This window comes from Eleginops maclovinus, chromosome 1 (genome assembly GCF_036324505.1).
Source record: "Eleginops maclovinus isolate JMC-PN-2008 ecotype Puerto Natales chromosome 1, JC_Emac_rtc_rv5, whole genome shotgun sequence".
In the NCBI taxonomy this organism is placed as follows: Eukaryota; Metazoa; Chordata; class Actinopteri; order Perciformes; family Eleginopidae; genus Eleginops; species Eleginops maclovinus.
In genome coordinates, this window is record NC_086349.1 from 2,917,694 (window position 1) to 2,942,150 (window position 24,457).

The window sequence follows — 24,457 nt, forward strand, 5'->3', positions numbered from 1 at the left end:
TAGGTTTTACTAACACTGTAAGCCTGCTAGTGATCTCTTCTCTTTTTTTTCAAATCTTAATCAAATGTTTAATGTAACTGTAAGTTAGCTTTTCACTGTCTACTGTAAAGTGGGTTACAACATGTTTTGAATCTTTCAAAACTATTATTTGAATTTGGTCCTTGAATGCCCATATGAGAAAAACAATATTGCTTTTCATTTAAAGTTTTTACTAAAAGATATATGGAAATTTGTCATATTTGTGTGAAACTACATTTTTATTTTCAAATTTACATTTAAGGACCTAACTGCTGCTCCTGTCACCTCCATGCCTAAGGCAAGGATCCTGGTACTCAGCAAGGAAAGAACCCATATAATCAACCATATTAAACATGAGCTTTTACTGTTTTGGTAAAAAAAATAAAAGGCCACAACTACTTATTTTTGTCTTTATTATAATTTTCTTCAAAGTCAAGGTGCCATTATATAATTAAAAGACAAAACTGTCTCACATTTTGATACATTTGATGCAATAAAACCTCTTAAACCCATTTTTATTAATGCACTGGTAAGAATATGTGATACTAAAATGTATTTCCTTATTTTGGCACAGCTGTCACACCAGCCTAGACATGCTATATACTCTAAAGCCATTTTAGTCATTTAATGACTGATTTTTGAATGATTATAAAACCACATGGCATTGTGAGGATTTGTTAATCGGAAAGCATTTTTTATTTCAGTTGTACTTGTTATAAAAATAAGAACATCAGTAAGAGGGTATATTCAGAGACACTGACTCAACCTGTTTCCCTCCAGCCTTTTCCTTCACGCCCATTTTTCAAAACTGAACAGGAGGAGTGAAGCGCACACTAGAAATCCTTCTCCCTCCAGTTTTTAATTAATGTCATATTTTCTTCACTCTTAACCATCAAAAGTGTGATATATATATATAAATATATTTATATATATTTTTCATATAGGGGTTGCATTGTTTGAACCCTCGCTGTAGCTTTCCAGTAGCTAGCTGACCGGGACAACCTTTTACAACATTCCATGTCTGATTCCCCCCCAAAATTGTGTTTTGACCCCTGGGTAATAAGAGTCTTCTAGAGAATAAGAATTAGGTTTCACGTGGAAGTGAAACTTATTGGTTAGAAACTGTAAAATCCCCTTTACATAAACCACCTGTCATATCTACTCCTGATTCTCTCATTAATCACTTGTTTTCTCCCTCAGAGCTGAACTATCTTCATATGAACGTCACAAAGAGAGTCCAGCCTTGAAGGTGAACACATAATAATAAATGCCTGATCTTTTGACTCATTAACAGAAGAGACTCTGTTGCCAGCATAACTTGTACTCTAGCCTGCAGTTAGACTTGTAGTGAAACAACTGGTCCCTCCCACAAGGAAGCAGTCTCACCGAACCAGCTTCAGGTTTCACTAGAGAGGAACTGACAGACAACACCAGTCGCGAAGTTACAAGCTGGTGAGTCGCTGTTGTTGTAGTTTGACTAACTTTTAGCCTTCAAAAAATACTGAATCATGGGTACAAATCTTACTGGGGAATGTGACAGAAACCTGTGTGTGTGTTTGAGTGCATTTTGAGGAAGACAGAAACAGAGAGAACATTACAATTATCTGGATCTTCTTCTCTGTTTGTGATCGGCTGTGAAGAAAGAGTAGAAGTGTTTTCTTTTTAGTGTTTTACATTAAATGGTGACATGACTCACAGTTCAACAGGTTTGTAGCAAATCACAAGTCCTCCTCAATATGAGTTTCCTCATATTTTCCACGATTTCATGCGTGTTTAACCCCTGACCCTGAATATCCTAAAGTGAGCAGAGTGGCATCCGAAGCGTCTGCTGACCTTTGACCTGCAGGTCTGTGTTTTCAGTTTCTGGTGGGATAAGAAGGGCTTTAGTGACTGTGTGTTATGAAGAAAAAAAACAATCTCTTGTATCTGTATGATGTGTGTGTGTGTGTGTGTGTGTGTGTGTGTGTGTGTGTGTGTGTGTGTGTGTGTGTGTGTGTGTGTGTTATGAAAAAAAAAAAACAATCTCTTGTATCTGTATGATGTGTGTGTGATATGTGTGTGTGTGTGTGTGTGTGTGTGTGTGTGTGTGTGTGTGTGTGTGTGTGTGTGTGTGTGTGTGTGTTATGAAAAAAAAAAACAATCTCTTGTATCTGTATGATGTGTGTGTGATATGTGTATGTGGGTGTGTGGGGGGGGGCACTAACCTGTCAATCAAAGTGACCACGCCCTTAATTATGCATAACTTTAAGCCTTGATATAATTAAAACGGGAGAGTTATATAGAAATTCACCCTCCTCACAGTTGTCATGAATAGGGAAATTAGCTATAGAGACCAAAAGCAATTTTTGTACCACGCTGTAAACAAGTTTATTTCTGCTGTAAAAATTGGCACTAAGTAAATTGCTCTGTTTTGGAGCCAGGCCACGCGGCCATTCGATGAACTGCAGTTTTTGGCACCTCCGTATGTGTTTCGCTGCTCAGCCCCGGAGGTTGTCCCTTGATTCAAACAGTCTGTAGTTTTAAAACCAGCTGTTCTTCCTGCACCTCTAGCTGCAACTATGTTGTTTTTTTCCTGGATCAAGTGTTTAAATAATGTATGTTTAAAGTTTAACTTCCTTTTTGTCTAACATGATAGTTTGCTTTTCATTCATGACGTATGACGCTCCGCTGTAAGTACGCCTCTCCGGGTTTGTGATTGGTCAAATGTTGCTAACCCCGCCCCTTTCACGCGAACGCGCTCATAGCCGGACAGAGAAACCCTGGGTTGACGTACCGAGTTGATAACCAGCGTAGTAGGACCGATTACCGAGATCCCGTTTGTTAGGTTTAGTTAAGCCAGACAACTCAAACATATCCTAGTTGTGAAAGACTGCAGAGGCAGGCAGTTCTGCAGCTTAAATAGAGCGGCAGGTTTAGGAGAAAGTGTTTGGTTGGTGGAGGGACGAGGCGCGTCACGTGTAAATGTAGCTAAAAAGTGTGCTTTCTCCACACATGTTTCTGTCTCTCGCAGCTCTGTGCCATGAAGTCCTCTCTCCTCCTCTTCTCCTTCCTCCTGTGTGTGTGTGGCGTTCAGGTGGCTTCAGGTTTCAAAATCTGTGCCTTTAACCTCCATCACTTTGGGGATTCCAAGGTCAAGAAGAGCAATGTGGTGCATACTCTTGCCAGGGTGAGAATTACTCGGATGTCTTTAACTTCAATTTAGCCTTTTGAGATAACTTTTTAATGCATCATATATAAATAATAAAATATAAAGATAAATCCAATGTTTGGTATCAACCAATCTCCACATGCCTGATGTTTTTAGCACCAGAAAGTAAGCATGAGTGATTTCAGCTGAGGTCAATTTACAGTACAATTTCCCCTTAATTATAAATATAAATTAAATCTTCGGTGTTTGAACTGTAATTTGCAGCATTACTTATTTGGTATAATCTGTAAACAAAATAAGTATTGGTTAACTGAGAAAACGTTTTTTTCTCAATACAGATCAAATAAAGTTCCAATTCCATTTTCCAATTAAAAATTCCTATTCCAATTTTCTCACTTCAAACATATTGGAATAAATGCAAATTGTTCTCTGGAAATACAAACACCTCTATACAGAACAAGCAGCTTTTGCTACACATAAAGCCATAATTAAACAAACGGTGTCCCTCTTTGTTCTAATCATCTGCTGCGTGCAAACTTTGTTATTGTTCTTTTGCACATGTGGGTTAGTTCATCACCCTAACCATTTCACACTGGAATCTGAGAGTGGCTAAAATAATAAAAAAAAATGAATGTAAACAGCCTAACCAAAATTCAGATCCCAGTAATAAGTTGAACAGAGCACTGAGGCCTGAAGATTTAACGTACTGAATCCAGAGCGGCATCAATTCATACAGCTCTCTTAATCCAAGTGTTATTCTACCATGGTATTCATATTTAATAAATACAATGCTATTCACTTTAGTGTGTTACAATGCTAATCTCCTCCTTACTGCTATGCCGTTTTGTAGATCATCACCCGCTGTGACGTGTCTTTGCTGCAGGAAGTGAGAGACGCGAAAGGGAAAGCGGTACCAAAGCTGCTTGACCGCCTCAACAAGTCAGCACACACAACTGTTGTCACATAGTTACAGTGTTGTGACAGACGGCAGTACCAACAGTGTTTCTTCTGTCTCTTATTGTTCAGGTACGACCCTGATCATGACTATGCCTTTGTGGCCAGTGAGCGGCTGGGCAGGACCTCCTCGTACCAGGAGCAGTACGTGTTCGTTTACAGGTGAGCTGTTATGGGACACGCGTGTTAGTCTGCAGCGCAATTCACAAACACATATGCCAAGGCGATATACCAATTTTTTTTATACAAAGATTACTTTTTGGAAAAACACTTCCTAAGACTTTTCTTTAAAAAAAATCTCTTCAATGGATGTCATTTTGGAAAAATCACAACATTTTTCAATAATATCATCATTTTCTAAGAATCACCTTACTCTTTAAATATGAATTAGTTCTCCAAAAATGACCATAATTCACCTCTTCTTTTAATAAAAACAAATGACTTCCCTTAAAAGAATTCTTAAAAATGAACTGTTTCAAATAAATAAATAAATAAAAACAAATTGCCTCATTCTGTGAATGTGTACAGGACTGACACCGTGTCAGTGACTGGACAGTACCAGTACCCTGATGATCGTCAAGGAGACGTCGATGCTTTCTCCAGAGAACCGTTCGTTGTCCGCTTCAAAGCGCCCAAAACAGGTGAGCCCTGACACAAGATTACCTTCTGAGGTTATTAAAGACATGTTTTTGCTGAGGCTTATAAACCTTCTCCTCCAAACCCCCTCCCATATCTTCAGATATAAAGGAGTTTGTCCTCATACCTCAGCACACCACTCCAACCAACACCACTAAAGAGCTCGATGCACTCTATGACGTTTTGCAGCATGTGAGGAAGATGTGGGACACTGAGGTAAAAGATCGCTGAATGTTAATGGAAACTTCAGTCTATACAGATTCTGTAGCCTCACCATCTCTCTCTCTCTCTCTCTCTGTCTCTCTCTCTCTGTCTCTCTCTGTGTGTGTGTGCAGAACGTGATGCTTCTCGGGGATTTCAACGCTGACTGCGGCTACCTGGCTAAGAAGAACAGGAAGAACGTGAGGCTGATCACAGGGAGGAACCTCTTCTGGCTGATCCCAGAGAAGACCGACACCACTGTGAAATTTTCCACCTCCTGCACCTACGACAGGTGAGCTCACACTCCTGGAGGTCCCAACAGACCCAGGACATTTTACTACAGGCTATAAGCTTTTCAATGTGATGTACCTATGGATTATGTCTCAGGAATATAACTGAAGGGTGTGTTTTTGCACACAGGCTGTGACAATTTTCAATTTTTTAATCAGAACTCACTGGAAATAAGCTTTCCATCCCAGCCTTCAAATCAATAGGACTGCTTTTTATAAAATTACTATATGGCCTAAGAGTGGAGGCCTACAGTCCAAAAAGCTGAAGCACACGCTTGTTTATTAAGAATAATTGGCAATGTGAATGACATTCATGTGTATAAAACCAATAACCTGTTCATCTATAGGAGTCAAATCTGGACAATGACAAAAGTGCTGAAGAAAAGTCAGTTTAGCTTAATTGACCTGGGCTCCATTAGCAACACCAGTCCCTGCAACTGCTTTAAGAATATCATGTTTTATGATGCCTCAGGTCGTTGACGTGCTCTTTCTATTGGAGAAAAATGAGTAAACATCAGGGAAATGTGTATGTTGTTCTCTGTGACACAGGATCGTTGTGCACGGGGAGAAGTTTGCCAGAGCCATTGTGCCTTCTTCAGCCGGACCGTTCAACTTCCAGGAGGCTTACAGACTCTCAGAGGAACAGGTGTGTGTGTGTGTGTGTGTGTGTGTATGTGTGTGTGTGTGTGTGTGTGTGTGTGTGTGTGTGTGTGTGTGTGTGTGTGTGTGTGTGTTCCTCTGATGTGTGCTGAGTTTCCTGTGTGTTTTTTGTGCAGGCACTGGAGGTGAGCGACCACTACCCGGTGGAGGTTCGGCTGAAGGGCATTGCAGACAAAGTGTCTCTCAGCATCGGGACGCTCCTGTCTCTGTTTGTCCTCAGTCAACTGGTCTTCAAAGTGTTAACATGATGTCAAAACTGATGAGACTTTAAGGATTCTCCGACATGTGGAGTCCAACTCACCACATATCACTGAGCACACGAATGACAATGTTAGGTTCAGGGTTACGAAAAACTGAAATACATACAAAACAACATCTGAATATCTGCACAGGCGTACGATGCACATCACAGTATGATGGAAATGTTGAATAATCCGTTCCACTTAATGGACTTGATTTTTCTCTTTCAGTTTAGCAAAGTTGGACCCTTTTATTAATCCTCTCAATTTGCTCCAAAGCAGAGAGGATGAGCTCTGATTAAGCTGCTCCAGGATACTGAAGCCGCCTTCTACAAACTGGACGACAGCTGCAGTATCATAAACACTCTAAAAGCAAAATAATGCAAACAATAACTATAATATAATACATTCTTGTGTCCAGGATTAAAATCTAAGTGACTCAGAGTTTTCATGTACAGAGGTGATTTATGAAAGAAGCAGTTTAAGGTCATAAATCATTAAGCTAAATTAATAATTAAAGTTCTTCAACATTGCAAATCAAGCAACTGAAATAATGACATGTGATATTATCATTTATCAATCTGTAAACATATAGAAGAATAGGTGACGTTGTTGCCAATATTATGAAATTGAAGCACAAACATTATTTGACATTTTAAAGTTGGAATGTAGAATACATTTTATTTGATGTTGGACTCTCTTTGACTTCTTTAAGCAAATGTGCATTGTTGTCAGGAAATGAAATGTAAAAGCTGGATGAGTTCATATTTGTGTGTGTGTGTGTGTGTGTGTGTGTGTGTGTGTGTGTGTGTGTGTGTGTGTGTGTGTGTGTGTGTGTGTGTGTGTGTGTGTGTGTGTGTGTGTGTGTGTGTGTGTGTGTGTGTGTGTGTGTGTGTGTGTGTGTGTGTGTGTGTGTGTGTGTGTGTGTGAGTGTGAGAGAGAAGACATTTCTTGAGAATGAGGAAGCTAACTGGGTAATAACCACACAGAAAATTATGAAATGTGTTATTTTCTGTTGTATTCTCTTCCTCTTTTTTTCCTGCTCTTTGTTTTCCTCAATGCAGTTTCTGTTTGTTGTATATTTTTATTTTCTTATGCGTAATTCTGTTTTTTCTTTGTATACGAGCTGTTATATAAAAACAGAATCAACAAACTTACATCTCTAGCTTCAATGAATTGAAATGTAAAACATCCCGTTTCTTTAGTTGTGGAATGCAGGCAAAACAACGACTCTTCTACACTGTGAACTATTTCTATCAATATGTCTGTCCATTACATTGCAGGTGTAATTAAACTGTCTGGCTGTCACATTCATAACCTATAATCATGAGCCTAATCCTGAGTGAACGTAATGTCCAGCTTAACCCCAGTGTGTGTATTTGTGTTTAACATCTCACAAAAGCCAACTTGTTTGTTATTTGAGATCAAGGAAGGATCAGGTTTGGCTCTGAACAGTGTGTGTGTGTGTGTGTGTGTGTGTGTGTGTGTGTGTGTGTGTGTGTGTGTGTGTGTGTGTGTGTGTGTGTGTGTGTGTGTGTGTGTGTGTGTGTGTGTGTGTGTGTGTGTGTGTGTGTGTGTGTGTGTGTGGGTGTGTGTGTGGGTGTGGGGTGGGGCACATCTGTATGTGTCCTCAGCTAATGTTTGCTGGTTGGAACATGTTATGCTCAGGATATGGATCTCTGTAAATGCTGTTTCTGCACTTCTCACGCACTTACAAAATGTTACCCACACCTGCTATAAGTAACTGTTTCAAACTTTACCATCCTCAGTAAACTCTAGTAATCCATTACATCTGTATCTTGAAACTATAGGGGATCGCAAGATTTTGAAACAGCCTTCAACATATACTCTATGAGGCAATGTAAAAGGGAGACGACTGATGTCAGAGGTTGGAGGTTGTCATGATTTGAGATACAAGATACTGATGGATATTTACAACTCCTGCTTCCTCAGTAAAGCCACAAACATTGTAAAGGACTGTTCACACTCCGGTTTTCACCTGTTTGACCTGCTGCCCTCCGGGAGGCGCTACAGATGTAGAAAAGCAAAGACAAACAGACTCAAAGACAGTTTCTTCCCAAGAGCAATCATGGCACTGAACTCTTGCACTAACACCCCTTATTCTTCCTCCCCTGTGCAATAACCCTTACATGTGCAATCTATATAATTTCTTATACACACACATACATATTTACTTTACTAATTGAGTTATTTCCTGCACTTTCTTTCATTATTTTAGGTGTATGAATGCTGCGTCTCTTTGTTGTTGTATGTCTCTTGTGAATGTTTTGATAAAAGGAGTAGCTTTTCTCTTTTTTTATTGTACTTGTATAATGACGATAAACGCTTCTATCTAATCAAATCTATTTTTATTTAGAACATGCACAATTTCTGTTGATGTCACGATGAGTAGGAGGATTTTATTTAGTTGATGACAATGCACATTCTTGATTTCTATATAAACGTTGCATTTTATGTTTTTTATTGTGCAAATAAACCTTCTGAGCATCTGTGAGTTAACGTTTCTTTGTGCAAGCTTTTTGGGGGGTTTTTATGTGCAAGGTAGTCCGATTCTCCGTCCATTCTTCTCCACATTTTAAAAATAGATTTTGTATCTCACCGTCCCTTACCCTGTTACAAAGTTCAAACTATTGTTTTTATTGCAATGTTTTAACATACAATCTTTATTATTTTGCTTTATTTGTTTGTCTTTTCTATATTTTCTATACTTTGTATCAGTGATAAATCTAACTGAATGTGGAAGCTTGGCTTGAAAACTGTTGTGAGATTTTAAGGTGAACATCATCACACTGCTGACCTCTAGTGGCTGAAGTTAGAGTAACATCCCATCATGTCACATTTTCACTGACTTTTCCACTTCCACAAAATAACAATAGTAGAAAATGTATTTAATATAATGATTTATGAACTGTAGAGTGGAATGTGCACTGAAACACAAACCACAACCTTCTGCTTATTCCACCTGTATTGAAGCTTCTTGTTTAAATGGAATTTTATTATCATACCTTTTTATGGAAGTTGTACATTGAAAGGGGAGAGTTGGAGTGAGTGAGTGAGTGAGTGAGTGGAACTATTTACAAAGGTGCCTTTTATTAATCGAATAACTAAATGTATTTCTGTACTGTAACCTTTTTTTTCTTGTGTTTTATATCTGAAATGTTCAGTTTTTAGATTGTTTTAACATGTTAAAAAATTCCCTTTGATTGGGAATGATTGTTTTAAGCCTCCTTTTCAATGCCGGCCTTTCACGCTTTGTTTGAATGCTTTTAATGCTTTATACAAAGCATTTTGAATTGCCTGGTTCCTCTCATGTGTTATATTATTACGCTTGCCTCTGACTTCATCACACTCAATGTCAACCACAGAATCCTGCAGGACTCTTGGCAGGATCTCCTGCTGAGCGGGGGTAGGGATCAGAGTGGTTCAACTCACCTTTTACACTTACAGTAATGTGTCATCATGTGTATAGTCACCATGGGCTAGAATAGAGAGCCAGGCTTTGGGAGTCATTTCATTTCATATCAGTTGCAAGTGTAATCAGATTACTGGTACTGTTAATCTCTATAAAAAAAATAAAAAAATACACTTACATAATAAGCTTAAGTAAACGCATTTTATTGACATTTTATTTTTTATTTATTGCCATTGCATTTTGATATTGTGGTTATCCAAAATGAATGGAAATAAGGTTACATTACTATTATTGTAATACTTACATCATGTTACTGATGATATATTGTTTTACTGGTAATTAGTCATTGTAAAGTAATACATTTTTAAAGTAACCCTCCCAACCCTTTAGAGTGCTTTCTTTCTGCTTCAGCAGCTTGTTAGAGAGATGGATAGAGTAAAAAGAAGGACCAGATCTAAGTACTTTTTACTATTGCTACCTTAAATAATTACTTCAGGCAAACAATGTATACATATCAGCCAGAGGAGGGGAGGAGGTACACATTTAAAAACATTTACTGGTTCAAAATTCTAAATGGCAAAACATTGTATTATGTACCAAACATTAAAGATACACATAATTATTAATATTGACTTTGTGCTTTTCAATTCAACACGATCTGAATTTTACATTTGAAAAACAGAATTGTTATCATTTTAATTTTGGAAGGACTATTTGTACCACAGTAGATTGTTCACGTGGGTGAAAAATAATGCAATAAACCTCAGCCTCATGTCTTTTCCAGGGAACTGTGTTTTAATGGTAAATCACTAATGTATTTTCCCCTCAGGTTGTTTAATAATCCACCAGCAGAGGGCGCTTAACAGCTGCATTATTGGACTAGTGAGCCACATTGGATCCATGAACTATCTTAATGCCATGACATGTTTGATTTGTTTTCCCCATTTAATGATGTACAGTGTTCAAAAACTTGTTGTCGTTATATCAATACATTATTTCAGGGAATGGAAAAAGACACCCAGTTCTAACACTGGAGTATGATCAGGATATTACAATAAGAGGGCTCAAATATTCCATGAAGAAGGTCATTCGTGTCGAGTATACACCTTTATAAATACCATTAGGCTAACTTCAATAAATTCAATTAATTAATCGGTCTGGACTGTCATATTTTTACATTAATATGATTTGTAGAAACAATGGGACAGGTGAATTTGGATTCCGGTAACCATAGTGAGCCATAAAACACAGTGTCAAACTGAACAGAGTTTATCCTCCGGCTATGACGAGTTGTTAGGGTTTCCTTTCAGAATAAAAGCGCTATCTTCATCCCTTATAACAATAGAGAGTACCTTTGGTAGTATTTGTTTTATTTTGAAACACAACACCCGGAAATCACAATGTTACAAACGCTGCCTTGACAACTCTTCCCACAGAGAAGCCTCTTATCGTTGACTTAACGGAAGAAACTTCCTAGAAGGTCGACAAGTTTTCTTTCTAGGTCAGAAACTTTACTCCCAGTGGTGTAATGTGAAGGGGAACTATTGTCTTCCGACGTGTCGGGGTGTCACCGTTAGTTTGGGCCTGTTCAGGTAACGTTTGGCTAGTTCTGAGGTAACGTTACACCAAACTGTAACATGCATATGCTCGCGCCTAACGGATCCATCATGGAGCTGGACTCGGAGTTTGTGAAAATTAAAGCTCACTACAGTGGGTAAGTAGCCTGTTAAAATGCTGGTGACGGTGATAGGGGAACACCTGTGTATATATGTGTGTGTGTGTGTGTGTGTTTGTAGGGGGAGTTGGTACAGTAATGTCATGTCAGTGAGTCAGTGACTCTGCACTGTGAACTCAACATTGTCAGAAAAATGAGAATAAATGTGAATTGGAGGACATCTAGACGTCAACACTTTACCCCTTTATTTCAGGGGTGTCGAATATTTTTTACTGAGTGCCACATACAGAAAAGTAAAAGAAGGGCTGGGCCCCTCATTAAAGGTGAGGTTTATGACCTCATAAGTTATAGGTTAGAAACATCTATTATATGTAGGTACATTATTCTTGATACTTTCTTTAAAATGAACAGCCTACATCCCAGCTCTCCCTAAGGTTTCATGTATTATGTCACAAACATTGTTGGCAGCTCATCCCTTACAACAGAAGCCTCAGATTGCTTATAATAAGGGGAGATATGAAGGGTATATTCAAGCTTGTTATGTAAATAAGATATTGGGCTTTTTTTTTATCAACTAAGATTTGTTAGAAAATGTTTTCATCTTTAACTAATTGAACTTGTTTGAAAAGTGGGATTATTAACACATGAATACTACTGTGTAATATCTGTTTACATATATATATTTAAGAAGTACAATATAAGAACAGCACAAGTTTCAGGTGTGGCCATATTCCATTATACTTTTAGAAGAGGGCCAATTCAAAATGGACAATGGGCCGCAGTTGGCCCCGGGGTTGTAGTTTTGATTCCCCTGCTTTATTTTCTAGTTTTCGGTTTTGTTTTAGGTAGTAAACAAAAATGGCCTGCTCAATCATCCATGGTACATATCTTATTCGATGTTTTATTTGTTGCTTTTCAACAGCACTAGATGGGTGGGCTAGAAAATGTCCTCAAATTCTAGAATGACAATAATATTGTTTTATGCTGTTGAATAGTATGAGCACATTTCTTGATGTGGGTGTGGTTATGAGCTGTGTTATTTTCTTTCTTAAGCTGTGTGCTTATAAGGTTGTTGGTCTGGGACACATAATGATTAATGCCATTTGCTTATCAAATGTATAAGTGAATATCTTATGAACCAAAGCTTTTATATCTTAATTCATTTAGTACAAATGTATTTATCTTAACTCATTTTAAAAGGGTTACTTTTACCTTTGTCCTTGAAGGAGTGCCCATAGCTCCACTATCTGTAATGCTCTTTGCCAACTGCCAAGTGTACTTTTCATTCAAAGTACAGTGAAAGCTGATTTAAGAAACCTTCCTTTGTTGCGATCGAGACGCCCGTCACAACTGAAAAACTGCTCTTAACTGACAAAGATGCAACAATGCTACAAAATATTATAGAAGTTTGGTCAGTAAGTTTATTTTTATCATTACTGATTTATAGTAATTTCATATTTGAACAATATATTGTAGGACAATATCTATACATAACTTGTCTGTGCAGTGTTTGGCTCAAAATACCAAACAGATCCCCCATTGCAGCATGCCTCATCCCCCTCTATTTCAGCCCTGATCCTGAAGTGCTGATTCTGTGACTGTAGCTTTAAATGAAGTAACTGCTGCTGGCCACGCCCCTTTGGAGCTGCTGCTGGCCACGCCCCTTTGGAGCGTCATGATCTCTGTCTGAGAGAGTTTTCTACCGGGAGAAACTAGCTAAACGCTGCCGTGATTAAACGACATATTATGTTCCAAACCACATCCAGCATTATTTCTGAAACACTTCTCAGTGTTTACCACTAGAACAGAGACATTATATGTATTATATACACAACAACTCTAAGTCCCTCCTGCAGACATCCTGCTGAACACACACACACACAGAGGGGCTGCAGAGGGGATTCAGCTCAAGACTGTATATTGGGGACGATAGGTTGGGACGTGTCACGTGGACGGGACGTTGCCAGGAGTTCAATTGTCTAGCCAGCCCACATTTTCGATATCACGTCATATCGGCAGCAAATCTGGATCAGCTCGTTTGTACCCCCGTTCTTAGAGATGTGGGTTAGGAGGAAAAGAGAGAGGGTTGTATTTTCTGACACTGTGAGTCTCCTTACACACCGGGGACACATATTTATGTATACAAGACACCAAAAAGTGCATTTTGCATAATAGGGGGCCTTTAAAATAACTGTAGCATAGATATACTGTAGATTAACTACCTCCAAAATAAACAGCAGGACGTCGGATATGAAAACAAAGGCTTCTTTATGTAGAGAAATCAGTAGCGACCATTACACGTTCAGCAAACACCACAAAACATATAATCAACAGCTCCATGTATGCTAATCATTTTTCGTATACTCGGCACTACTTATCATCCTCAGGAAAACGCGCGTAACTCTTGTTTTAGCCGCTAAGCATTCTGGTAGTTCAGTTTCTTAACCCTTTGTTAGGCAATAGAACAGAAAACATATCTCAAATCAATATCAATCAGATAGAATACAACAAAATATAATGATTTCTAACTCTCCTTTTAACTGTAAATAGTAATACAACCTTTAGCAGCTTTCTATGCATTAAATCAATAAACAGATTAAATCATTAATCTTATAACTAAGCTATTAAGTTACAACATACAGTTACTTCACTATGTTACACTGGTGCTTCTATTGGCTAGCGCTCCAAGACATTATTTGATTGGTTACGGGGCAGGACATCTCTAAGCGGTTGATCAATCACAACAGAGTCAGCTAACCAATCTGACAGAAGGTGAAAAGAGGTGCTGCAGCACCAGCAGTATGAGAAAAAAAGTGCTTTTTAAACATTAATACACACATAAACACACATATGAACCTGAGATTAGCAAAGTGCTCTGTAAGGCAACGTATGTGTTTGGGACACTGTTTCCAAATAATATTGACAACGGTATTTTTGCATTTCTGTGCTACAATTTCTTGTTATTTATCTGCTGAGTTGGAGATATATCTGTGACAAACCAGTTTAAATATTGCCTGCCTCTTAATTGGTACTCTATAAGTATAATAGGTAATAAAGTTACTACACTTTTCGCCACATTACTTGAAATATAAGTTAAAAGTTGAATCAAATATAGATCTGATCAAAAACTTCCTGCAGAACGACTGATTAACCAATCATTTCAGACTTTGCCATGACACTAAGTGCAATACTAAACATACTCAGATCTCACAATGTAAAACATTGAAATATAATTGAGAATGTATTGGGATGTTTATTGATCCTACTCCCTTACAGAAAATTCCATTTAAAGTGGAGCCAGTAGTTTTTTGTAAATCCTGCTGCAAACAGTTAATCAGTTCATAAAACAGTTAGTTAACATGGTGGAGTAATGCTGTTGAATGCCTTCTGGATCTTTGGTGGAGTAACAGAGTCCACAGCGTACTGAGCCTGGCATCACACACTGCCATCTAATGATTAAGAGCTCAGCAATGGTAATATATTCAAGCCCTAAGAATGCAAAGCCAACTTGTTCTATTGTTTATTAATCCAGTGAGCATGCCTTAAGGAGCTCATAACTCAAAATAACATTGGGATAAGTCGTGTTCTGTTGTTTTATACTGGGGGAGTGAAGGGTTTTCAAATAGCACAGAGAAATAATGCTCTATAGTGGATATGATATTCAGGTCACTGATGGACACACAACATTAACTTCTGTTGGAGATGCAGTGTTTACAGGACTGATCTCTTCATGGTTGACATGTTGCTGCCTCTCAATGTGCAGTTTACTGACTCCAAACTGAGTGTGGGTCATTTGGTCCAATTAATATGAGACTGATCATGTCAGTTTTTATATCATTTTAAAGTATAACCCTCTTTAATGACTTTGGGGTGTTAGTGTAGATCCATTTAACATTAATATCCAAATATTTTTTGCAGGATTTGAATTCCATACACTGAGCAATAGGTGCCTATTTTTCGTGCGTAGCCACTGGATAAAACGTTCCTGAAGCAGCTCCAGTTTCAGTAGGAATACCAAATCTAACCTAAGATATACTTAGCTTTTTTACAGAACCATTTAATGTTTTTTGACTAAAGGATTCAAACTCCTCTAAAGTCAAATGCTGTCCTAACACAATAAGCCATACAAGAACTTTATTGCTGTGATAAAATACATTTGGATCTGATCTAAGATAAGGTGATCACAATTATACATCTGATAAGACATTACTTGACATTTTAATACTGTGTGCTCAGACACATTTCAGGGGTTAGCAAACAAGTAGATTAGAGATTGAAAACCCACAAAATCGATTTATTTTTATATCTATCAGATTGGTTTGAACCTATTTTCTCAAATCATTTCCAAAACATTTGTATTTGGGGTTTTTCATTTGCATCTGCAGCCTTGACCGGCTAAATGCAACTAAATAATATCATGTTTTCTGCCAATTGGGGCAAAACAGCTGACCATTGATTCAAATGCTAAAACAGATTAAAGCAGTTTGATGTTGAAACTGTTTCTCCTTCCTGTTCTTCCTGTGCGTTCATTCTTTCTCGTTTCTCTGACTTATACTTCTGATTAAAATATAGAGTAAAAAACTAACAAGATCTAACACGTGTATTGCACTTAAAACTGGATAAAAGTCTATCAAGGAAACCCTTTGGGTACGACATCATAACAGGAGACACCCTGGAAATATCTTGATTAAAATTCTACACTGGGATAATAGAAAAACAAGAAAACAAAAACGTAGTCAATCTTAAATATAATGTAAATCCAGCATAGAGCTCTGCATTCCATACTGACATGACTGACGTCTTGAGAGTCTGCTCGACCGTCTTTGGCCACACATTTTATTCTTTAATTCAGTGTAATGGATCTTCTCAGAATAAGGTTAACATTAAAACACTAACATGTGTTACCATGGATCTGTTATACAGTATTTGAGCTAGAGGTGACAGACTTTTCTTGAATAGAGGAAGCGATCAAAGAGCAGCATGTTGTCAGGTAGATTTCTTCTCGCTCTACTATCCTTCAGTGTGCTCAGGACTCTTGAGTTTTAAGAGCAAATAGTGCAAGGGTCAGCCATAGTTACAGAGCAGATTACAGAGAGCTTTCCATGTCCCTTCTTACATCATATCATCTAATATAGCAAAATGTTAGGTTTAAGTTATTGTGGTGTTGATATAATGTCAAGAAGTAATATGTTAAATAACAGATCTAATGTCAAAGTGAGTATACTATATCATCATCCATTCGTGTGTGTGTGTGTGTGTGTGTGCGTGTGCGTGTGCGCGAGCGTGTGTTGACATCATTCCACATTGACATGCGTGGGTGTTGACTGTTTGGAGCAATGCCTGCTGGGAAGCAAGCTGTCTCTGCCTCACCTTGTCAGGGTCCAACAAACACTCACCATTAATACACGCACACACACACACACACACACACACACACACACACACACACACACACACACACACACACACACACACACACACACACACACACACACACACACACACACACACACACACACTCCTGTCAGAAACATTGCTCCTGTACATATATAAGTATATATAGCAGGTACATTGAGGAAGCTGAATGACATTGTATTTTTAGAAATAATAAGCTGTGTGAATATGTACTGCAGCGCCCACATCAGAGCACTGAGGGTGGCTGTTGAGACTGAACATGCACACCCTTATTTAAAAGAGTGGTCCACTGAGAAGGGTTTTTAAAGGACAGTAAGGACATTCACTTTGTGCTTTCATTTTCACTTTAACATTCAAAACAAGATGGTAAACAAATCTTTTATGGCCATCAGTAACGATCACTGTGTGTCCCAACAGTCTGCTTTACATCCTCAGAATTCTAATGAGGGCATAGTGTAAGGGTTAACCTTCCTGGAACTTTAACGAGACATATTGAACTAAAGAATGGTCCTAATTGAAGCAGCAGAGGCCGAGATGTGCTCACTTTTAGTCCTAGGGGTCAGTCAAGTCAATTAACTCAAGATCTCTACTTAAGAAAGATTTAGCGGTATTTGTACTTTCTTCAAGTATATTCAGTTCATGCACTACGATTCCGCTTTACATTTTGTAAGCCAATATTTTACTTTTACTGTACTACTTATATTTTATACAAAATATAAATAAACTAATAAATAAACTATGATATAAACAATAGGTTAGGATATCCAGCAGCAGTATATAAAGTGATTACATTAGCTCCACCTTTAGCAGCTATGACGAACACATTAATGCATCAATAATAATAATTTAGGAAATTGATATAAATAATTTGAGATTGGGAAGTACTTTCCGTACTTTAAGTATATTTTGATGCCAATACCTTTTACTTTAACTCAAGTAAGATTTTGTATGCAGGACTTCTACGTGTAACATAGTATTTTTACTCTGTAATATTTCTATGTTTACTCAAGTGAAATGTATGAGTACTCTCCCACCTCTACAAGTCCCACAGTGCCACTTGATAACACCCTTCTGTAGACCCTCTCTACCTGAAAACATTCTACACCTCCAGGCTGGCTGTTACATGTGGAGTTTCCAGCAACTATTAGCCACCTGTCGCAGCTCCAAACTGCACCACTTGGGTTACCAGAAATACACCAAAAAGTGTGAACAATCCTCCAGATTGATGTTCTGTTGTGCAAATTAACCTCAAAGTGTACAATTCTCTGTGCACGCTATTTCCAGAACATTTCTAACAAATGATCCTAATGCAATGTGGTGGGGACAAAATTGTCCATTTCTAAAAGTGGTGGAGACATGTCCCCAGTTTCCCCAGTATAAATGATGCCTTTGGTTGCATCCAGTGTCTAAATAAGACTACTAAACGCCATCATGCTTGACATTAGCCGCCTTTAACTTAGCTGTGGTGGTGACTAGTCCTGTGAACCTGATGTAGTTTGCTTATAGCCATTGGATGTTGCATATATGCTGAATATAATATTTGGAGATTAACTTGCTGAACAAAACTTGAAATCCTAAACTTAGGATCTTTTTTTCTGTAATATTCCTTAATCTAATAAAAATATCCCATTGTTTTTCTGTCAAGGGAACTAGTGCAAGATGACTTTTGGGTCGTCCTATTAAAATACGTTATCACTGCACACCTCTATAAATCATCTTTTTGTCTCAAATTCTAGGTGATAACGTATAACACCTGCTTAATACACTGCCCGGCCAAAAAAAAGGTCACAAGCCTGTGGGGGCAGTGCTATGATCTGGGGTTGCTGCAGTTGGTCTGGTCTAGGTTCAGCAACGTGCCCAAAGAATGAGGTCAGCTGACTACCTGAATAAACTGAATCACCAGGTTATTCCATCAATGGATTTTTCTTCCCTGAAGGCACGGGCATGTTCCAAGATGATAATGCCAGGATCCATCGGGCTCAGATTGTGAAAGAGTGGTTCAGGGAGCATGACACATCATTTCACACATGGATTGGCAACCACAGAGTCCAGACCTGAACCCGATTGAGAATCTTAGGGATGTGCTGGAGAAGACTTTGCGCAGTGGTCTGAATCTCCCGTCATCAATACAAGATCTTGGTGAAAAATGAATGCAAGACAGAAATAAAAGTTGTGTCATTGCAGAAGCTTGTGGAAACGATGCCACAGCGAATGCGTGCCGTAATCAAAGCTAAAGGCGGTCCAACCAATATTAGAGTGGGCCTTTTTTTGGCCAGACAGTGGATATTCTGAATGGGCAATTTCAGTTGACTGCAGGCATGTAAACAGCTGAGACTGAGTCAGCACAGAATGCCCAGTGTCATTAACTAGCAGTGTGTTATTAACTCTGCTTTAAATCCCCCGAACATTTTCCTTTCCTTTCCATCCTTCACTCTGTCAAACACATTGCACGTCCAAGTACTGTCTGAAACTGATGCTTTCTTTTATTGGACTCCTTTAATATACATATAAACAGATATTACACGGTAGTATTCATATGTTAATAAGCTAACTTTTCAAATAAATTCAGTCAATTAAAGTTGAAAACATTTTCTAACAAACCTTAGTTGATATAAAAAAAAGCCCAATATCTTATTTGCTTAACAAATTTGAAATAGACCCTTCCCACATGACCCTTCCTATTTCCCCTTATTAAAGCAATCTGAGGCTTCTGTTTAAGGCATGAGCTGCCAAACCTTTTTGTATATAACCTTCGTATACTTTCTGTATGTGGCGCGAGATGAAAAGTTTGGGCACCCTGACTTAAAATAATCAACCGCTAATTTAGGCTACAGTATCAAAAGTGGAAGTTTACTGTAAATTCAACAAGAGGGAGATAAATTCTCTTTGGTTTTGTTGACTCACTGGAATCCCCTGAGGGATCTCTTGATCTCTAGCCCACTTAGACAAAGTGAGTCGATCTTGATATTTTCTGTGTGTTTGTTTCTGTTTCAGGGACATGTTGATCGCAGACTTGGCAGCCACGGTAACCTTTGTGGAGTTGTGTGAGGAGGTTAGGATGCTGTGCAACGTTGCCAAGCAGCAGCCCATCACACTAAAGTGGATCGATGATGAAGGTGGGTGTGGCTCACATCCAAACACTGTGCTCAGTCTTATCCCGGAAGTACCTGCTGTGTCCTAATAACACATGCAGCACGGTGGCCAGAAAGCACAAACCTTCATTCAGGCATTCAGTTCCACCTCACACAATGCTCGTGACCAGCTGTCCACACTACAACAGCCTTTATCATAGGGGAGTGATGGCGTGTTTTTGTAGGCCGACCCGGAAGTTAGCATCTCAAGGGCTCCCTCAACAAAAACTAATGAAAATGTCCCATAGGATTATGGAATGTGGCAAGAAGTAAGATCTGTGGCACATACATGAAAGATACTTCAACGTTCTGTTCAGCTGGATAATTTCCACTTATTATCCCAGCTTTTAGTTTAGTTCAATCATAAATGCAATCACTAGAAGCAAATAGTTAACGTAATGCTATAAGGAAACTACATCACGGTCACATGATCTAACATCACCATCGCACATAAATACAGCTAATGTTTTGGCCTGATGACGTTTAGCAGTCTCATATAGTCACTTATTAGCAAACGCTTTTATAAAGACACTTACAATCTTCACACATTCAACAGTGGGCTATTACCTGACGTATTTGATGTCGTAGAACAAAACGTGAACATCTCATTACTGCATCTAACCAAAAACATATTCAAAAAACCATTGACTTCAAGATGAGGGGACATAAATATTCCAAAAGGCTTACTCATTTCTGTGTTAAGGACTCCTTCTAGCACCACTCTGTTGACGTTGCAAAGTGTCAGAAGGGTTCCTAAGTCGAAAAGTTGGGAACAACTGGCCTTATTTAATATCTTCCCCTCTAGATCTGTCTTCAAATCCCAGTCGTCCTCTTTTGAATTTGACAAGAACCTGTATGAAGTTGAGGGTTCATGGTCCGAGGCTTCTGCATCAGGTTTTCAGAGGCTGATATGACACATTTGGTTTGAGAAAAATATGTCGAGACATATTTATATCATTTGTTACGTACCTGGATGGATTTTTTCTAAGTTTGTTTGTATTTTACTAGAGTGGTAAGTCCCATCGACCTTTCGATTTTTTCCTTTTGCAGTTTTTTCTCATTTAATTCACACATTTGAAACCACTGTCCGTTTCCCTCCAATCTGTTATGGCCTGTATGCAAATTAATTATTTCATTTCATAATCATTTTATATGTAGTCCATTGTCTTTTGCTGATATATGTTCTGTTTCCATGACATGACAAATCAAAACAAAGCCATACAAACTTGGGTCTAAACACCTGAAAACTTTTTTGTGTGTGTGTGTTTAGGGGACCCTTGTACCATCTCGTCTCAGATGGAGCTGGAGGAGGCTTTCCGTATATACAATCGAACCAAGAGGTCTGGACTACTGCTGCACGGTGAGTCTGTCCTACTTTTACTTTGATTTCTAAATAAATCCTTCAATGAAATAATTACTCTATTTGCTCCGATTGACAACTTAAGAAGGCTTTAAACACGTTTACATCATTATATCAAAGGGATGAAAGTATCATAAACTTAATGCAAGCATCTCAGTCATGGATTTCCTTATGTGCATATTTTGGTATTTGTTTATCTGGATTGCATACAGTACCTCACAAAAGTGAGTACACCCCTCACATTTTTGTAAATGTGTTATTATATGTTTTCATGGGACAACACTGAAGATATGACACTTTGATACAATGTAAAGTAGTCAGTGTACAGCTTGTATAACAGTGTCAATTTAGTGTGCCCTCAAAATAACTCAACACACAGCCATTCATGTCTAAACCGCTGGCAGCAAAAGTGAGTACACCCCTCAGTGAAAATGGCCAAATTGTGCCCAAAGTGTCAATATTTTGTGTGGCCACCATTATTTTCCAGAACTGCCTTAACTCTCTTGGGCATAGAGTTCACTAGAGCTCCACAGGTTGCCACTGGAGTCCTCTTCCACTCCTCCATGATGACATCACGGAGCTGGTGGATGTTAGAGACCTTGCGCTCCTCCACCTTCCGTTTGAGGATGACCCACAGACGCTCAATAGGGTTTAGGTCTGGAGACATGCTTGTCCAGTCCATCACCTTTACCCTCAGTTTCTTTAGCAAGGCAGTGGTCATCTTGGAGGTGTGTTCGGGGTCGTTATCATGTAACATGATGTCTCAGAATGTGAGAGGTGTACTCACTTTTGTGAGATACTGTATATGTTAGGGTTTTCATTTTCATTAGCTGTGCGTAAATGTTTCCCACCTATGAATCAGCCTACCATAACAACATAGTGAGGCTGATAATGTTCTGAACAGTGAATTTACAATCAAATGGGAGATACAGGGTCTCACAATTTAATAAAGTAAGTCCCTTGTGCACCAGTCAAGGGAAATCCAGGGTCAGCTGTACAATAGAGGGTCTTTGAGCATGTGGTTTTCAGTGATTGTAATGTTATGTTAAATGTCTGTTTCCTTGTATCGTGTCTTCATATTTATCCTTTATATTGCAAATGGAGCTGCTGTCACGCTACAAGAATGTCAGACTTGATCTGACAATAAAGTATTATCGTATCATACTTCTGCTTGGCAATTGTAAATGACACTTTCTTTATTTACTGTCTTTGCAGTGTTCCCCAGTATCCCAGAGCGGCCTGGCATGCCCTGCCCCGGAGAGAACAGTGAGTAAATCACTTCTGTTTCACTCTCTATCCCCTCTAAGAGTGCCAAAGGCACCGTTAAGACAGGGGAAGCATGTACCTGGCTATGGTGCTATAGCACAAAGTGGAGGTGGGTGAGATCTCTCTTTGGACTCATCTGATAGACCCTCTGCAGCTCTGAAGAACACAATGTAAGTTCTATGGTCTCAGTACCCAGTGAGCCATGATCCAGAGTTAACAGCAGTCACAGAGTTCCAGTTAGATCATCCAGTTTCACAGTCAGAGGTGTATTCCAGCCAGCTGAAGTCAGTAAACTTGAATTTTTTATGTTTTCCAACTGACAAGAGCGACGACAAGCTGTTTTAAAGGCAAGCACCTTCGAAGGCAGTCAACAATGGAGGCCCTCATGCATGTTTACATCTACATGCACACTTTCAGAGATTAACCTGCGACAATTTGAGCAAAACACTTTTGCAGCATCTATAATCTGCCTCTACAGAGACTACAGATGAAACAATTTGAAGAAGAAATGAGCAGAGAGTAACAGATGAGCATTCTATGCTGTAAGATCACACAACCTGAATAAAATGCCACAAAAACCTTAAGCAAAGCCCAAATAAAATAAAATGAAGGCAAGACATTAGCCTCACAAAACATTAACATGAATAATAATAAAATGCTTTGCAATGACGTGCCAAGGGGATTCTTGGATTTCCAAGACTGACATCCTTACTGACATCATGCTGAGCAGACAACCATTCCAGCACAGGTTGAAGAAGTCCTCACATCTTTTACCTAAGTAAAAGCAGCAAACTATATTATAAAAATAGTGTTACAGGTAAAAGTATTGGCAACAAAATATACTTAAAGTACCAATAGTATCAGTACTAATATTCCTATGGTAAGCATAATGGCCCATTTTTGTATAATATAAATGAAATCACTGTTTTATGTTTATTGATGCATTCCAGTTTCTATCTTAGCTGGTAAATGTGGAGCTCATTTAAAATACTTTTAAACAATATACTGCTGCTTTAAACCTATATGTCAACATGTTTATTTAGGAGTTAATCTGTGAAGTAATCGGAATACCTTTATTCGTCCCACAGAGGGGACATTTACATTGTTACAGCAAAAGAGGCAACATATTAATTAAGAGGCATGCATAAAATAATAGGGATAGAAATGACAGTTAATTAAGAACCCATCCAGGTAGACCACAGTAAGTACAGTGCAGTATTTAAAACATAAATAAAAAGGGTGAAGCATATAGAAGTAGTGTGATAGCAGATAACAGCAGTGGAAGTATAGGTATATATTGTACAGTTATTACAGAGTGTGTTGCAGTAGTAGAATAGTCTAACTATCAGCCAGTAAAAATAATAATTATAAAGCGGGTAACTAACCTGTAACTAAAGGGGAGGAGTAAAAGGTACAGTATTGGCTTCCTAAGTGTAGCTGAGGTGTGAAGTGGCATAAAAAGAAAACAATTCACTCTAATTGTATTTACAGTAAGTACAGTACTTGAGCAAATGTTGTTAGTAACATTTCACCTGTGGGGCTAATACACACTGGATAGATTCTGTCTCCAGCACAGGAACTTCCGTTTGTCTGGTAATAGATGGCAGCTCGGTGTGAAAGATTGTTTTTTATCTCTGGTATCCGCTCAGTGAATGTGGTGAGTCACTGCTGCTGCTGTGTCTCATGTACTAGTTGTTTGCTGCACTCCCTCCCTGTCTATGTGCTGTGACAGCATGTTTCAGCAGCACTCCTGTGCTGTGTCCTCGTGTGTGTGTGTGTGTTCAATGGGATGGGGGCCATGTGCTTTTGAGACAGAATACTGGTTTACTGTGTGAAGAGCAGAGTGTCCTTCTGTAGGTAGGTAATACACGATACACACTTGTACAGTCTCACACGCACGCACGCATGCACGCACGCACGCACGCACGCACGCACGCACGCACACACACACACACGTTAGCTTCTGTGTGTTGTGTAAAGCTGTGCTTGCTGTGCTCTGTGGGGGATGTTTTATATTCTACGTGTAATAGT

General features: G+C 38.7%; 2 protein-coding genes across 6 annotated transcripts in view; both read left to right on the forward strand.

Moving 5' to 3' along the window:
* The first annotated feature begins 1,244 nt into the window (after positions 1–1,244).
* Positions 1,245–8,656, forward strand: dnase1l1 (deoxyribonuclease I-like 1). Of its 2 annotated transcripts, none has more exons than XM_063906898.1 (9): positions 1,245–1,470; positions 3,029–3,184; positions 4,017–4,105; positions 4,193–4,282; positions 4,649–4,761; positions 4,860–4,972; positions 5,092–5,249; positions 5,797–5,893; positions 6,024–8,656. In XM_063906898.1, exons 2-9 carry the CDS (start codon positions 3,038–3,040, stop codon positions 6,153–6,155), a joined length of 939 nt encoding a protein of 312 aa, XP_063762968.1. In that variant the 5' UTR covers positions 1,245–1,470; positions 3,029–3,037; the 3' UTR covers positions 6,156–8,656. The 2 variants fall into 2 exon arrangements, with proteins under 2 accessions (XP_063762968.1, XP_063763052.1); XM_063906982.1 differs by lacking the exon at positions 1,245–1,470 and adding an exon at positions 1,493–1,864.
* A 2,377-nt stretch (positions 8,657–11,033) lies between these two features.
* prkcz (protein kinase C, zeta) overlaps positions 11,034–24,457 on the forward strand; it is a 136,146-nt gene continuing 122,722 nt past the window's right edge. For 3 of the 4 annotated variants that reach the window (XR_010166565.1, XM_063892644.1, XM_063892654.1), the window contains exons 1-4: positions 11,034–11,293; positions 19,664–19,785; positions 21,071–21,160; positions 22,376–22,426. Coding sequence is in view for 3 of the 4 variants with exons in the window: in XM_063892644.1 (XP_063748714.1) it covers positions 11,217–11,293; positions 19,664–19,785; positions 21,071–21,160; positions 22,376–22,426 (340 nt within the window). In the remaining variant the exon portion in view is untranslated. The remainder of the gene's footprint in view (positions 11,294–19,663; positions 19,786–21,070; positions 21,161–22,375; positions 22,427–24,457) is intronic. The other variant, XM_063892660.1, reaches the window with a different exon arrangement.